The sequence below is a fragment of the Dermacentor albipictus genome, chromosome 1, assembly GCF_038994185.2.
Source record: "Dermacentor albipictus isolate Rhodes 1998 colony chromosome 1, USDA_Dalb.pri_finalv2, whole genome shotgun sequence".
Lineage (NCBI taxonomy): Eukaryota > Metazoa > Arthropoda > Arachnida > Ixodida > Ixodidae > Dermacentor > Dermacentor albipictus.
In genome coordinates, this window is record NC_091821.1 from 309,071,982 (window position 1) to 309,087,903 (window position 15,922).

The 15,922-nt window shown below is 41.6% G+C and overlaps 2 protein-coding genes across 2 annotated transcripts in view; one reads left to right on the forward strand and one right to left on the reverse strand.

The window, feature by feature from the left end:
* LOC135907025 (replication factor C subunit 4) lies at nucleotides 1-9,789 on the forward strand. The gene is made up of 12 exons (XM_065438697.1): nucleotides 1-131; nucleotides 345-472; nucleotides 563-641; nucleotides 1,219-1,298; nucleotides 1,498-1,614; nucleotides 1,685-1,754; nucleotides 2,963-3,036; nucleotides 3,119-3,239; nucleotides 3,828-3,953; nucleotides 7,907-7,987; nucleotides 9,313-9,429; nucleotides 9,684-9,789. The coding sequence occupies exons 2-12, from the start codon at nucleotides 360-362 to the stop codon at nucleotides 9,780-9,782; spliced, it is 1,077 nt and encodes a 358-aa protein (XP_065294769.1). The 5' UTR covers nucleotides 1-131; nucleotides 345-359; the 3' UTR covers nucleotides 9,783-9,789.
* Nucleotides 9,790-9,882: 93 nt separating this feature from the next.
* Nucleotides 9,883-15,922, reverse strand: part of Mcm7 (minichromosome maintenance 7) — a 59,691-nt gene continuing 53,651 nt past the window's right edge. The window contains exons 14-15 of the mRNA XM_065438696.1: nucleotides 13,917-14,026; nucleotides 9,883-10,594 (exon numbers count right to left, since the gene is read on the reverse strand). Of these exons, the coding sequence (XP_065294768.1) occupies nucleotides 10,387-10,594; nucleotides 13,917-14,026 (318 nt within the window). The 3' untranslated portion in view covers nucleotides 9,883-10,386. The remainder of the gene's footprint in view (nucleotides 10,595-13,916; nucleotides 14,027-15,922) is intronic.

Below are 15,922 nucleotides of genomic sequence, written 5' to 3' on the forward strand. Positions count from 1 at the left end.
TCTGTACTAATAAATGTTAGTGTACTGGTAAATGGTATTTGTTCGCGCTCTGCGGTGTTTCGTTTCCCTGTACCTCACGCCCGCCGCCAGTGCGCGCGAAAAATTGCGCGGGGTTTGGCTCATTACTCGTGGTGAGTTGACATATTGCGCAATCGCTTCGCGCTGTCTTTTGTCCACAATTTTATCAATGAGGGGTGACTGCGCGCTAAACATATGCGATTAAGACAAGGCTGACGATGCTGTGCCGAATTAACTCTCGTGACGCAGCTGTAGGGCTGTGTGCGAGGAGGTCGTTCATTTGTAACGCCGGGCGTTAATTAAGTGTTGCACGTTGTTCTGCACAGGTATCGGAACCAAACATGCACGCTTTTTTGAAAACAGCCAACCCAAACTTAATCCTTCCCAAGGAGAAAACTAAGGAGCCGAAACCGGCACCGAAGAAACCAGTGCACATCCCATGGGTGGAAAAATAGTAAGCCTTTGCAGCGCTTATTGCCCAGCATCAAGTATCGTGTATGACATTATGCGACTTATGCTTGCTTTCGTTTTCCGCCTCATTCAGCCGGCCCAAAACTGTAGACGATGTTGCCCACCAAGATGAAGTGGTCTCCGTCCTAAAAAAGTCACTTCAAGGAGCCGATGTAAGTGTAGAAAGTCAAGCAGTGCATCCTCGTGTCTTGTGCTCTACTATATTGTACCGCAGTTGTCTATGTCAAGTCAACTTCATTTCTCCAGCAGAAGCATTGAAAGGCTTTCATGAATAAAAGCTGATCTAGGCAGCTTTACAGAGCCCTTGACCCTATACAGTGGCTTGTAAAACAGTAATATGTTACGTAGAAGTCTACTGCAGCTCGATTAATTACATATACAGCAGCTCGCCCATTAACAGAAAAAAATAAAGGAATATCTAATAGACGTAACAAACATAAGAGAACACCACACTCCAGTACAGAGAAGATAAAAAGTAAGAAAGAAGGAAGCAAGAAACCAAATGAGCAATAGCAAGAACATAAGCCACAGAAACTATAATCCTCATTAAGGGTAGGGAAACAAAAGTTTTGGTGCACTTATTTCACTGTAGAGCAAACGGTTGGATGTGTTCATAAATAATTTGATAGAATTGTAAATTGAAGTGCATGCATTTTGCAAATTGTACAAAAATGAGTGTTCTGCCATAAAGCATATGTTCATGTGATTGTGCGGGTCTGATACTTGCAGCTCCCAAATCTTCTGTTCTACGGGCCTCCAGGAACAGGGAAGACGTCTACTATACTTGCCCTGGCCAGAGAACTCTTTGGGTATGCTAATCGAGCTGTATGGTTTACTTCTTGTAGTTCCCGCACACTCCTCTGTTTGGTGAATTTGTATAGGTTGAAACAAATAAATTTTCCAAACATCTGAAGAATGCAAATGACTATTCTGCTCATTGTGATGTCATTTCAGATTTGTGCTGTACATATTGATGTACATATTACTGGCAATAACATTATTTTTCAGAGACATGTACAAAAGCCGCATTTTGGAACTAAATGCTTCTGACGAACGTGGCATCCAGGTTGTCCGTGAGAAAATCAAAACCTTTTCACAGCTTACAGCAAGTGCCACAGCTCCCGAGTATGTGCGCATTTTTGAGGAATGTTGCAGTGTTTCCATCTGATATGATTACAATGTGCTTCACTTGCAGTGGGAAACCATGTCCACCATTCAAGATTATAATTCTAGATGAAGCAGATTCCATGACAGCAAGTGCTCAGGTACTTGGCCCAGAAAACTTTTTTTACTCTCAATGCATGTGTTAAATTTGAGCACATTGGTGCATAAGCAAAAGTGTCGTTTTCTCCTGCAAAAAGAAATGTGTGTTAAAGGTTACTCTGGCACATAATAACTACATTTATAGTAATGATAGTTCCCACTTGTTGACCACATTAGCCTCACTGTACTACCTTCTGGCTTCTGCTTAGTTCACTTAGCAGATTGACAATTCTGAGCAAATGTTTAGCAAGCTGTATTGATCATTTCTGAACTTAATAGAAGTTATGAAGTTTTATGAAAACTTTATACTCACATTATAGGCGCACTGTAATGAAATTTTTGACTGCATAAGAAGAGCCTAGTTTAGTATAGTACAGATGTAGGGTAGCCTCTATGCAAAATTTTATATTTGTAGCAGCACATGAAGCATGCACGTGAAATATTAGTGTCACAAAAAGCTTGCAAACATAACCGTTTTCAGTACCATCACTGAAAAAAAAAAGAATGCCACCATTACCTCACGTCAGAACTGATGCCTGACCTAGCATACATGGTTCCTCGGCATGACCTCAAAGATAAAGCAGCACCTGCGGCACACTAAAACGTCTCTGAGGCGGTGTGCTGGGATTTACGTCATAGCGACAACCACCAGGTGAACATTTCATCTTCTTAGATGCTGTTTAAAGGCTTCTAACAGGAAAACTATACAATTACCAGCCCTGTGACTCTGCCGAAATTGCTCCACTGATATATACTACTAATTTGTAACTAATTTAATCAAAGTGAAAGTGCATTGCAGTTGGCCTTTAATGCAAGCATAAAGCCTTCATAAGAACTGATAGCTTCTATTAAGCTCAGAAATGAATGGTACAGTTTGCTGAAAGAGAATGGAGAAATCATTTTTCTCCGCAACAGCTGCGCAGACCAATTTAGATTAGGTTTGTTGTGTCTAAAAGTAAAAGTTAACATCAAGTGACTAAAGCAGGGAAGAAGTTTGGGCTTGTTGGTGGGATGGGCGTGTTGGTTGTCCCTGTGTAATTTTTTGCGCTATGTATCCCAGTCTGAAGTGACTAAAAGTGGATTTTCAATTTATGCTCTCAAGGTTCTTAAAAAAGTTATGCTGCTTTATAATGTACCGTACACCAATAGTATGCTTCCTGTTGGCTTCAATTTGTATATAAAAACATGTTGCATTTTATTTTATTATTAGGCAGCCTTGCGTCGTACCATGGAAAAGGAAACCAAGACAACTCGTTTTTGCCTCATCTGTAACTACATAAGCAGGTAAATGCACCTTGCCCATTTTATTTAGCTGAGTGTAACTATTATTATAGAGCTGTACTTGCTTGCCTTTGTCTTTTCTCAGAATCATAGATCCACTGACGTCTCGTTGCTCAAAGTTTCGATTCAAGCCTTTGCCTAAGGAAGTTCTAATAGAACGCCTTCGCAGCATATGCACAGCTGAAGGGGTTCAATGCGATGATCAGGTTTGAGACCCTTGATTGCTTTTTCAGTTTTATTAGATGTGAATTTTAGTAATGGTGACACATTGGTGCTATACGAGTGCAATGCTGTGTGAAATTTCTGCATTAGTGGTGACAGCTGTTATCTACGTGTAAGGACGAAACTTGGCCTTTCATCATTGCAACTAATTTTGTAGTACATTGTGTGTTTCAAGGCTGTGTATAATATGCTTTTGCAGAGTGTGTGTTTGGAGCAGACAAGTGAGCTAATTGAGTTTTGTTATTTTCCCATAGCGTAACATTTAAATTAAAAGCAAAGCTTCTATAAAATCATTGGGATGGAAATTTGGGTAGGTTGGTTTGGCATATCTGTGTACATAATAGGTATGAAAATGGCAGCACATATAGACTGACACAAAAAGCGCCTTGTGTGTGTCGTGTTTTTTGCACCTATTACATAGATTTCTATAAAATCTGCATGCAATATGTGTCACACTTGAAATGTCACACTTGAACATGAGGCATAAGTAGTACTTGACTGATCTTCACTGTCGCAGAAATTCAATGAGATCAATTTTCACATTCATAAACACTTCTGTATCAAATGTCTAGGTACTGGATTTTCTTATGGATGCTTGTGAAGGAGACATGCGAAGAGCAATCACCCTTTTCCAAAGTGTTTCTCGGCTTAAATGTGATGAGCCTGTAACGTCCCATGATGTGGCTGAAGTTGCTGGGGTGAGTTACCATTTGTGTGCTGCATCTTCACAATAAGCTGCTTGTATATAGCAGAGGTAGCTGTAGCCAGTAAAACATGATGAATAAGGTTGGCCACTTTGAGAAAAAGGTGCTCTGCTGCTGAGCACATTTCAGGTCTGATTTCTGCTTGTAGTTGCCAATAACAAAGGAGTGTAAAACAAAAATTCTACATAATAAGGACTCCAGATTGTTAAAATCAAAGGCCAACTGCAACGAGATTTTTAACCGCGTAAGGAGCCTTGTTTCAGATAGTGTAAATATAGAGATACCTGCAGGCAAATGTTTACCTTCGAAATATGAGTGGATGCGTCATGAAAACTTCGCTGAAGTAAGACATTTTTGATACTGAAACAGAAAAAAAAGCAAAAAAAATATTAATTACTGCAGCTTGCCAGAAGTGACCCACGACTCGGATTGTTGCAAACCAGCACAACTCTTATATATGACCTACGAGTTGAGGCAGTATGCTAAAATATCATGGAGCCAACCAGCTGGGACTAATGTCCGCGAACCACCAGGCACAGGTGTCATCTGCTTTGGTGCTATTTAATGGCTGCCAATAAGAATATTGGAGACTACCAAGTGCCCACAGTGCTTCATCAAGATAGTTTTAGGGGTGATGTGCAATACTTCTCGTAGCAGTTCTAAATTATCCACCGCCCTTCGTGTTTAAATGTTCAAGGCATTGAACCAAGGAAATAACTTATCTTCTAAGCCTTTTTGTCATCATTAGCTTATTTAATGTCCACTGCAGGACAAAGGCCTCCGCCACCAACCTCCAGTTACTCCTGCCTTGTGCTAGCCGATTCCAACTTTCGCCTGCAAATTTTTCAATTTCATCACCTGGCCTAATTTCCTGCCATCCTTGACTGCACTTCCCTTCCCTGGTGTATTTCTAACAGATCACTGATTATCTGCCCTACGAATTACGTGGCCTGCCCAGCTACGATTTTTGCTCTTAATTTCAACTACCACAACCCCCCTTTGCTCTCTGATCTACACAGCTCTCTTCCTGTTTCTTAAAATTGGGCCTAACATTTTCCATTCAATCAGTTGTTTGAGCAGTCCTTATTCTCAAGTTTAATTGTTAATCTCCAAGTTTCTGCCCCATATGCTAGCACTGGTAGAATGCAATGATTGTATGCTTTTCTTTTCAATGACAATGGTAAGCTCCCAGTCAGGATTTGGCAATGCCCGCTGTATGCACTCCAGCCCATTTTTATTCTTCTCTAAATTTCCTTCTCATGATCAAGATCCCCTGTGAGTAACCAAGATATACATACTCTTGCACAGACTCTAGAGGCTGACTGGCGATCTTGAATTTTTACCTTGACAGGCTATATTTGTCTTCTCCATATCAATCTTTAGGCCTACTTTTGCACTTTCTGTATTAAGGTCCTCCATCACTTGTTGCAATTCATCCTCAGTATTGCTTTGACCCCTCCTAAGCCTTCCCAGCATAATAGATTTGGTTCTATGCATGCAGTTAGTAGCATTGGCGATATTGTCTCCGTGCCTTAACCCTTTCTTGATAGGTAACCTTCTACTTTTCTTGTGGAGAATGAAGGTAGCTGTGGAACCATTGTAGATAGTATTTCTCAAGATATTCACATATGCCTCCTGTACTCCTTGATTATGCAATGCCTCCATGACTGCTGGTATCTAAATGCCATTCATAATCCCCAAAAGCCATATAGAGGTTGATTGTACTGCGCAGATTTCTCGATTACCTGGTTGATGACATGGACATGATCCATTGTAGAATATCCCTTCCTGAAGTCGGCCTGTTCTCCTGGTTGATTGAAGTAAAGTGTGACCCTGATTTTATTAAAAATTATCTTCGTGAATATTTTATACAATACTGAAAGCAAGCTAATGGGCCTATAATTCAATTCTTTAACGTCTCCCTTATGGATTAGTATATTGTTAGCATTTTTCCAGCTCTCTGGTATATTAGAAGTCATGAGGCACTGTATATAATATGCTGCAAGCTTTTCAAGGGTAATATCTCCTCCATCTTTGATTAAATTGACTGTTATTCTGTCTTCTCCAGCCGCTTTAAGTGTTGTGCTTTGTGCCGAAGATTGCTTGACACAAGATCCATGTACCGTGCATCATAGCAGCAGTGATTGTCGACACCAGCACCAAGTTTTCCTTCAATGACATTAACTTGAAATTTATACTGATGGCAGCTCTTGTGTCATGGAATAACTCGGATGGGGACTAGTCACTTCACAATTACTAGTCCCAACCCCACAGCTAATACCCCTTGATCCTGCTTCTCCACATGCAATCACCAATCACGAGAAAGCTACAGTGCAAACCAAAGTAATGTGGTGGAGCCAGAAATGGCATCAATGGTGACCATAACACTAGCATAACTTAGGGACAGAAATGTTAATGATCTGACTGATATGCATAATAGCCATTAAAGTTTGACATTACCAACTCCTTAAGGGATCCTGATGACTTCAGTTCATTAATAAATGATGTGATTTTCATAATCGTCAATCGGGCATTTCGCCACTTTCTGAACTGCCTTTGACGAACAGAGGTCATCAAAAGCTGTTTTTCTATTCACAACAAAGATCACAGTACCCATTTTGGTTTCGACATTGTTATTGAATAGGATTTTACACACTATATGGCAGTAGGTGTTCCTTGTGTACTGACGTTTCCTTGTTTGCATGAGATTTCTCCTCGCTTTCAAGCAAACATGCCATCATTTGTGCAGCTTTTTAGTGCGGTAAATTGCTATCTGTCAAACGACCATAGCAATAGTGACAAGAATGTTGATTTATGTTTCAGTCTTCAAGCAAAGAATACAGTAACGACACTGTAGACAACATTGTTTCTGAATATGAAGTATGAACGAGATGGTCACCAAGTCCCGTGAATTTGTTGCCGTACAACGCTTAGAGTTATTTTTTCGTTTTATAAACATGTTATTGAAGCAATGCACGTCATGTAAATAATCAGCCATTTTAGTATCATTATTTAAAAAGATCCCTTGGAAGGGCAACTGCAACATTTTGGAGCCCAGTAGTATGGTTTATAGTATGGCTATAAAGGAGCCTCGGTGGAAAGTTTGATGTTTGAAATACGAGCAGAAGTGTTGCAAAAAGCTTGCAAAAATAGCTGTTTTTAATACTGAAACTGAAATAGGTGCCATTACTGCTCGCTGGTAGCAACGTATGACCTGACATTGCTTCTTGGCATGATGCTTGCTATTGATAGCACTTCAAAATGCGCAGTTTGGATTTGGCTACTATACGTCAGTCAAACTGGCGCAAGACAAAGCCAGTCTGTGCACCACGCAGCATGGCCAGACTGAGTACCTACTCCAGCCCAGTTGTGCACAGTTGTGTGTAGCTGCATCTGCTGCAGATGTCATAGATACCATGGCCGAGGTGGGGCGCTGCAACGAGCCCTCTCGCCGTCAAGACGCTTGGACAACCACGTGCTCCGATTGGTCTCTGGTTCTCCAGGCGTGGCAATGCAAGCTCGCCCAGCGCTTGTGGCTGCCCACAACACACTGAAAAATCTCACAGGTGGCATGCTGGGACTCGCGTTATTATTGGTGACAACCGCCTGGTGCACCTGTCTGCTTAGGTGCTGTTCAAAGGCTGCCAAACAAGTAAACTACGATTACCAGCCTTGCGGCTTCGTCAAGATTGGTTTGGTGGTATATAGCACTACTCATTTATAACAAATTTAGAATTTAAATTTTGTTTCGGTTGACCTTTAAAGGATTAAAATGTCATTAAAAGCCAACATTTCAAAAGTTGATCTCTGAATGCAAGGTTCTTGTTCTCAGCCAATTTATAGAGCCCTTTCGCTTCCAATGCCTATTGCAAAAACCTCAAGTGGTTTATTGTGCTCCTGAAGCATTGTTTATCACAACAATAAACTTGTGTGATGTTTCCATCCAGATTATTCCAAAGCAGTGCATCGATGGCCTGCTTACCTGTTGTGCATCGAATTCATATGAGAAGCTCAGCACAACAGTTGAGGTAAGGAGCTGGGCAATGGTCATTTGTAGAGAAAAAAAAAGTATTTGCACTGATGACATAAGAGGGCACTAAAGGAAAAATGCAAATTGTGTGGTCACATGCCAGAAAACTTTCCTGTCACTCATAAAAATGCAACCTACCATAGCCTTGAAGGAATGGCTGTGGCAATTTGCGGCAATCTGAAATTTGATGCAAACTTGCTTTACTAAAACCAGTGCCTGCTTTGCAATATGGCACAGTTCCCTGGGTATGTGCAAAAACATCGACATTACTTCCGCTGAAACTATCAAAGTAACTACCATTCAACATACTAAATACTCGGAGCGAAAAGCATGAACTCAATTCTGCTGTATGGCTCAAGTTAACAGATGTAGAGTGAATGACCCCGTACAACTGAAACACATTACCTGGTGGTGCTGTTCATTTCTGTAGCTTTTGACACAGATTTATTCAAAGTGCTGCGAGCACCATATAAGCAGCCATTTAACTGGTGGCTACACTAGAAAGCAAATTATTTGCTTCCAAGTGCAACAAAATTTTGCATGGCGCCTTTGATTTCATAGGTTGTTCCAGTGCTACGACTTCAAGCAATAGTAGCTTATACTTCGAGGATAGGTTATTTGTACCATTGAAAACATAAGTTAGCTGAAGACAACAGAAAGAGCTAGTTCATTACTTTCTCAACAGCAGCTTCAATCCTGCCCAATATTTGCATTATCTTCCCACTTCCAAAGGCTCTGTGCTTGGCAAACATTCTGGAGCTCTGCCATATCACTTTAGCTGAACTTCTTGCTTGATCTTTGAAGAGAATAGCACAAAACAGTGGACAAGCAAGTGGCAAATACATGGAGAATGCTGCCAATTGCCTTGTGCAGTCTTCTACACTCTTGCCTTCAAAGATGTTGCGTTACCAGCCAGCTTGAATTTAGACCTTAGTGCAACTGATGTTTAATTTTCTGCCATATCAAGCCAATTTTTTTCTCAACACAAGGATTTGTTGACCTGCCATGGTCTATAGTAGCTCTGGCGTGTGCTGCCAAGCACGAGGGGCATTTCAATGGAGGTGAAATGCAAAAACGCTTGTGTACCAGAACTCCAGGCAGTCAAAATTAATTCAGAGCCCCTCGCTACAGCATGCCTCACAAACAAATTGTGGCTTCAGCACGGAAGACCCCTAGAATTTATTTTAATTATTTGTTGCTGTTGTAATCAGCAGCCCTGTGCAGTATTGCTTACATATGCGGTGGCCTTGCTGTGTTTATTCAACTAGGCAGCGCAGAAATGCGCAAGTGCACTTGTTCATTTGAAAATTTCTTTTTTTGAAGGGCCTCGTGCTTGAAGGTTTTGCAGCGTCGCAACTTTTCAGCCAGCTGCACGATGCTATTGTGTTGAACAACAAATACAATGACAAACAAAAGTCAGCAATGGCCGAGAAACTTGCCGTAAGTAGCTTTCGCTTCATTTCTGGCAAATGCAGTTTATCCTTGTTTTTTTTTTTTTGGAGGGGGGGGGGGGTGGGAGGGAGGCTGCATTACAATAACAGCAGCAAGCTCTGTATTAATTTTTGAGATGTCCTGCATGTTGTCCAGTTAGAAAATGCATATGCTTAAGCTTCATGCCTTCATAAAGACTGCGTACATGTTTTTGCTTATGAATTTGACGGTGTGGTAAAACATGCACCATTCTTTTGGAACAGATATGCGACCACAGACTGCTTGAAGGTGCTGACGAGTACCTCCAAATAATGGACCTGTGTGTCACAATCATGAACCAAATTTGCAGTGTCCAGCATTAGTTATTCATGTGTAGTTTTCACATAAAATAAAGTCCTTTTTAAAAAAATGTTTGAATTGTTTTAAACAACACTTCGGTATGAATCTTGAAGTCAACACATATCAAGGTTCAAACTTTATTTACATGTATGAAGGTACATATAACACGACACAAACTAGGTATGAAGCAAAAAAAAGGAAAAAAAATAGTAAAAAAGTTATGTACGATATGAATGTGGCAGTGAAGTGTGCTGGCTTGTGCTGGCTATGCAGTGCATTGCCACAGGCATAAGATAAAGACTCAATATGATGCTGGCCCACATCGGGCACACAACCAAAAAATAGTGGGTGGGAGAAAAGGTATTCGTAGACAATCAATAGCCTTAGCTGCATAGCAGTCTTGTAAGCAAGTCAATTCACAATGTGGCATATAGTAAACAGGCTAAAATATGTAGATTGCAAAAAATATCGGGAAAATTTTACCAGGTCAAAACTAGTGCAAAATAGATTACACATTGCATAGTGCACTAACTATATTAAATGCTGCAATAGCTTCGTACAATATTTACAGTCCTTGGTAGAAAATTTAATCAGTGCAAAGATTGTTGCTAGTGAAGAACTTGTGCATCAAACAAAGGTGATCTTTGTTCTGGCCTGGTTAACCTGCCAGACATTGAGTTCCTCGTATTCTTCAATGGCCTCCTCAATCTGGTTTGGCCGGAACCCACGTGACGTACAACGCTCAACAGCATCAGCCATTTTCACTGTCTTGCCTCCAGACTCTGTGACCATGTCTCGGATGAGTGCGAAGATCTTATCAGTCACTGTCTGGACTCTGAAAACATGAACGCCATTTGTACGATTACAATACTGAATGTTCTGAACAGGTGTGTTTTCCTAGGTATAACAATGAAAGGTATTCCAAATATTTCTTAATTAGGTGATGCTTCACCATAAAACCTACAATTAAAATGATTGCTTTACTGAAGCAATCACCTTAATTGTTGCAACGCTGTGGCATTTGCCAAAGATAAAGCAAGATAAGCATTTTTTTTAAAGATCTTTCATGTTTAGTAGAGTTGATGCAAGTTGAACTTTTGGCTAAACAAAAAACACATGTACATATTGAATTAGGCAGAGTTTTTCTACGTGTTTTTAAACATGTCCATTGGAATTTTACTATCAACACCATACACCATTTGAAATTATAACTGAACCCGCCGTGGTTGCTCAGTGGCTATGGTGTTGGGCTGCTGAGCACAAGGTCGCGGGATCGAATCCCGGCTACGGCGGCCGCATTTCGATGGGGGCGAAATGCAAAAACGCCCGTGTACTTAGATTTAGGTGCACATTAAAGAACCCCAGGTGGTCGAAATTTCCGGAGTCCTCCACTACGGCGTGCCTCATAATCAGAAAGTGGTTTTGGCACGTAAAACCCCATAATTTTAAATTATAACTGAACTTTGCTTATTTGTCAGATATGACAATTTTTGGCAGATTGGGGAGTCGGGACAAAAAAAAAAAACGGTCAAGATGATTACGATACTCCCTAATGTGAAATTTGAGTGCCGCTCAATTAATATGTGTTTTCATTTCGCAATATATTGAGCCAAAGAATTTGAGACCGAAATCCACCGCACAGACTGGCAGTGGGAGGAACAGTGTGGGAATCGCTGGCACGATGAGCAGCATCGGAGCCAGCTATGGTAGAAGACGCCGCTGAACGCGCAAGTAGCGGCAAGCGCTGCTATAGCCAATGCAGATCTTCGACCCAGAAACAGGCACCTAAGTAAGAGCTGCGCTCTAAAAGGAAACTTAAACTGGAGATGTCATCAAAACTAGCCTCCAGTGCTCGTAGCACTTCAATAAAAAGAAGCAAGATTTGCGCCTTGGTTGACTCGGCAACGTAATTTTAATTTACAGCAGCAGTGGAGACAAAATCTTCAGTCGAATTGTGAGTTTTTCAATCCGACATATAGGCTGTTTTTAATGTATCAAACAACGGTAGATGCTCATGAGTGTGTGTTATTTTGATAATAGTATTAGATTAATATCAAGTGCAACTTTATTTTCCCCATCAAGGGTTGGTTTTATCCATCAGCACTTCGACAGCATATGTACAAAGTATTAGGAGCAATCTTGCCTGTTGTGTTGGCCTCTCACTCACACAAGAGCATGCAGTCAATTTCCGACCAACCTTCAATCGAAGCTTGGCTACCTATCTAATCTCTACATTTTGAACACTGCCTCTGTAGACGCACTTATTTGTCCTTATTCATTGCTGTAGAATGTTGTGCAACGCTCCACATTACTGTAAGGCACTGTACAGGAACTGAACAAGGCTCGTAGAGGCTCCAGTGCCAGTTCAATGCACACTAGACTAGCTTGCTTACATAGAAAGTCTGATGGAACGAAACAATCAAGTGTGATGAGGCTACTGCACACTCCCTGACCTGACCACTATTGCTTTGCAACCCAAGAGAATACAATAACGAACAAACCAGGTGCCTGCTGCATGGAGTACAAAGTGCTTCTTGTGCAATATGAACTTATGCATTTGCGAAGCTACTGCTTTCATGCATATCATAAGCATCACTATGGCTAGCATTCACGCGAATATATTTTCATATTATTTTTGTGTGATCTGACAGAAAAGTTGGTAACTAGGAAACAGGCACATGTGTTGTATATTTCAGATTTTTTTCACTCTGTGCTTATACTAAAAATAGCAAATTATTATTTTTATTTGTATTCCTTGAGATGCTTTTTTAAAGTTTCATATATGAATTCTCAAAAATTGTCAACATATTTATTACTGCTGTACAATCATTCAAAACACCAGCGATTAGGCTTTAATTTTATGCATCACAGTATTGAAGCTTTTTAAGGGGCACTAAAGGCAAATATTAAGTCAAGCTAAAGTGATAAATTAGTGCTCGACAATAAGGCAATAATATTATCGCAAACAGAGCCTTAATAATCGAGAAATTGAGGTGAATGCACGACAAGATTAGAGACTCCCCCAGGAAATTCAAATACTTGCCCAACGACGAAAGCACTCCTCAGTTATATTTTGTCACTAGTACTCAACCGCTCGTTGCAAAAAACATCCTCGTATTGTATTATACGACGAAGTAAAATGTTACTTGTCCAGTTCTATTTCATGTTTAGACAAAAGAACTAATTGAAATTACCCCTTGATAACGACGCGGGTGGTCAAACGCTTTCGTTTTCTCTCGACTCCGCGCTGCCCACACTTTCGCGTTTCAGTAGTTATCCTGTAGTGCTCCGCTGGTTTGCAAAACTCGCACAAACTGCCAGCAGCAGAGAATTCAACTTCCATGTGATGTCACGAGATGCCCGAACGGTCTACACCACTTGGCAAAAAAGCAGCTGCAGCAGAGAATCCGCGGCTCTGAATTTATCTGTTTTGGCTCGCTACCGCCGTCTGCCAGACGCCGTTTTGCTCACTGATGGCAGCAAAGGGCAGTGATGGCATATGCAACGTCACCACTCCCCTGGTTGGGTGGAGGGAGATCTGAATTTCGAGAAAGGTATTCGGACCCTTCAGATGCAATGTTCTCGTAAACGAAGTCTTTTTCTTGGCACAAAACAAGCGTTGCGAGGTTTCTGGAATGGTATTTAAACAGCCCACGTCGACTTAGTATTAGCCTTTAGAGTCCCTTTAACAACCATTTAAGCTTCCAACGCATTTCTGGTAGAACCGTAGCATATAATTCATCCACCTTGCGCAGGCTATCATCCACTGAAAAGGTCTTCCGAAACACATCATCAACATTCTTGATTCTGCTCGCTTTAGGGCTGAAGTAACTGCCATATTTTCTAGTTACTAATGCGTCACTAACTATTGTATAAAGATGTTCTTGCGTTTTAGTGATCGGTACTAACAGTCAATAAGCATTGTATAATCATGTTACTTCATGCTCCTGACTTCCCTTTCTTTGTAATCCTCCCCCCTCACACAATGCTCCGATGCTTGGAGCCTGTGAGGTGACTTGAATAATATGTTGCGATAATATTGTCTTTAAATAAAATGTTTCAATCTTAAAGCACAGGAAAATGGACACATTTCTAGTGATACCAAAGGACCATCTTTTCAATGTGTGCCACAGTTATCACAAAATGACGATGCTTACCTGCCACCAGACTCTGTGTGCTGTACGAGCGAGTCTCTTGACATTTCCATGAGACGCATAGCTTCGTTAACATCATCTTTTTCAACCACCTCAACCAGTCGAAGCCTTGCCTGCAACATAAGGAAATAGAACCGACGACTGTTTAGAAACAAGAGCAGTACACTTAAGAAAAGTAAAATGACGGTATTTAACTGTTCCACATTCAAAATGTATGCTGCAAAGGTGTAACAACACAGGTAAAAGCACGATTTTAAAGGGACCCTGAAACGATTTTGGCGATTTTCTACAAACGTACCGAGTCGTTAGAGTAGGTTCTTCTGATCATTAATAGACACATCTAAGTGCTCTGCGTAAAGCGTGTAATTTATTATGAGGTTTTAAAAATGCACATCGCTGTCGATCGCAGCGCACTGCTCGGCGGAATTTTAAGCCGCCCCTACCCATATGATGCAAATAACCCATATGACGTCACATGGGCGAGCTATCTGATTGGCTGACCAGGGCGCGTGGTCGATAATTTTTCCAACTTTATGGTGAACAAATGATGCTCGTAATAGTTGGAATGTTAGTTACTTTGTTTTGGTAAAAAGAAAATAACTTAAAGAGAATACACAAGAATAGTTTTTTAGTACACTTGAGCACTTCCGGCACACAGCAAGTGTCGTCTGCTTGTGTTACAACATGCGCAGTCTTTGACGAGAGCTCCGCCGTCAGTGTCGATCAGTCTTTTCGTGAGCACGATGAATCACCCTTGTTGCGTTGTGGGCTGCAGACGTAGCGACTGGAAAGATGTGAAGTTGCGAAATCGTGTCTCTCTGCAAGGCAGCATACGAGCGAACTGGCTGCTGCGCATCGTACTGCGGCTATCCGATAGGCGCCAGGATTTGCGCGTTTGTGGCCGTCACTTTACAGCGGAAGATTACTAACGCAATAGCGTTTCGCAAGTCCGGTATTAGGGCAAACACAAGCGCAAGGGGACAGGGTCTGGCCGCTTGACTGCGCCGGGATGAGCCATGAGATGAGCAGAAAGGTAAATGTGAATGATCTGCACGGTGCAGCCAACGTTACTAGACTAGCTTCAGTTTTAAAACTCGGCGCCGTTGCGCGGAACCGCCACCCGCCCGCGCCTTCGTGGCGCTGCAGTCGCGCCCGGCTTCACTTCACTAGCCGGCTACGCGGGCGGGCCGGACTAAGCGCGCGGTGCAGCGTATTGTGTGGTTCGTTGTTGAAGGCGAATTTCAGCAAGCATGTAATCCGCGAAACTGCAGCTTTCGCCGAGTTTGTTGAGAATATAAGCAGACGATGCCGACGTGCTGCGCACCTGGCTGCATAGGCGGCTATCGGAACGATGTCGACAGTTTGGCGCGCTGCTTCTTCTGTGCCGCCAGCAATGCGACGCTTCGCTCGGCGTGGAACAGAGCGATTCTGTTGTTGTTGTTGTTGTTGTCCTGAGTGGCCGTGGCACATACCCACAGTGGGGGATTGGCCAAGAATCGGGCGGTTTAATTAGGTGCCTAAAATAATAATGATAACAAGGGAGTTAACAATTTGGGCGTGTGAGTTTAAAAGTAAACGTTTTGTGTTTGGAGAAAAAAAGAAATAATCAGATGAAAACCGGGTACAAGATAATAATAATAATAATAATAATAATAATAATAATTAATAAAAGATAAGAAATAAAAGAAAGCTATGGTTGGGAGGGAGAACGATCAATCTAACATGGAAATCGATTGGTTTCAATGAGGTAATTTTGGATCGCCAAGCAAACATTTCTGTTGCTGAACCCAACAATGGAGGCTCCAAAAGATAGGATCACAGGCACTGATAAAGTCAGACCAATAGAGCGAAGCGGGATTTCGAGTAGTCGTTTTCTTATAATAGAAAAACGTCTGCAAGACAACAAGAAATGGTCGATTGTCTCCGCTTCGCCACAGAATGAGCATAGTTGTGAGGGGACCAGACCAGACCTGTGGAGGTAGAAGTTCAATGCAGGTATACGGCAGCGC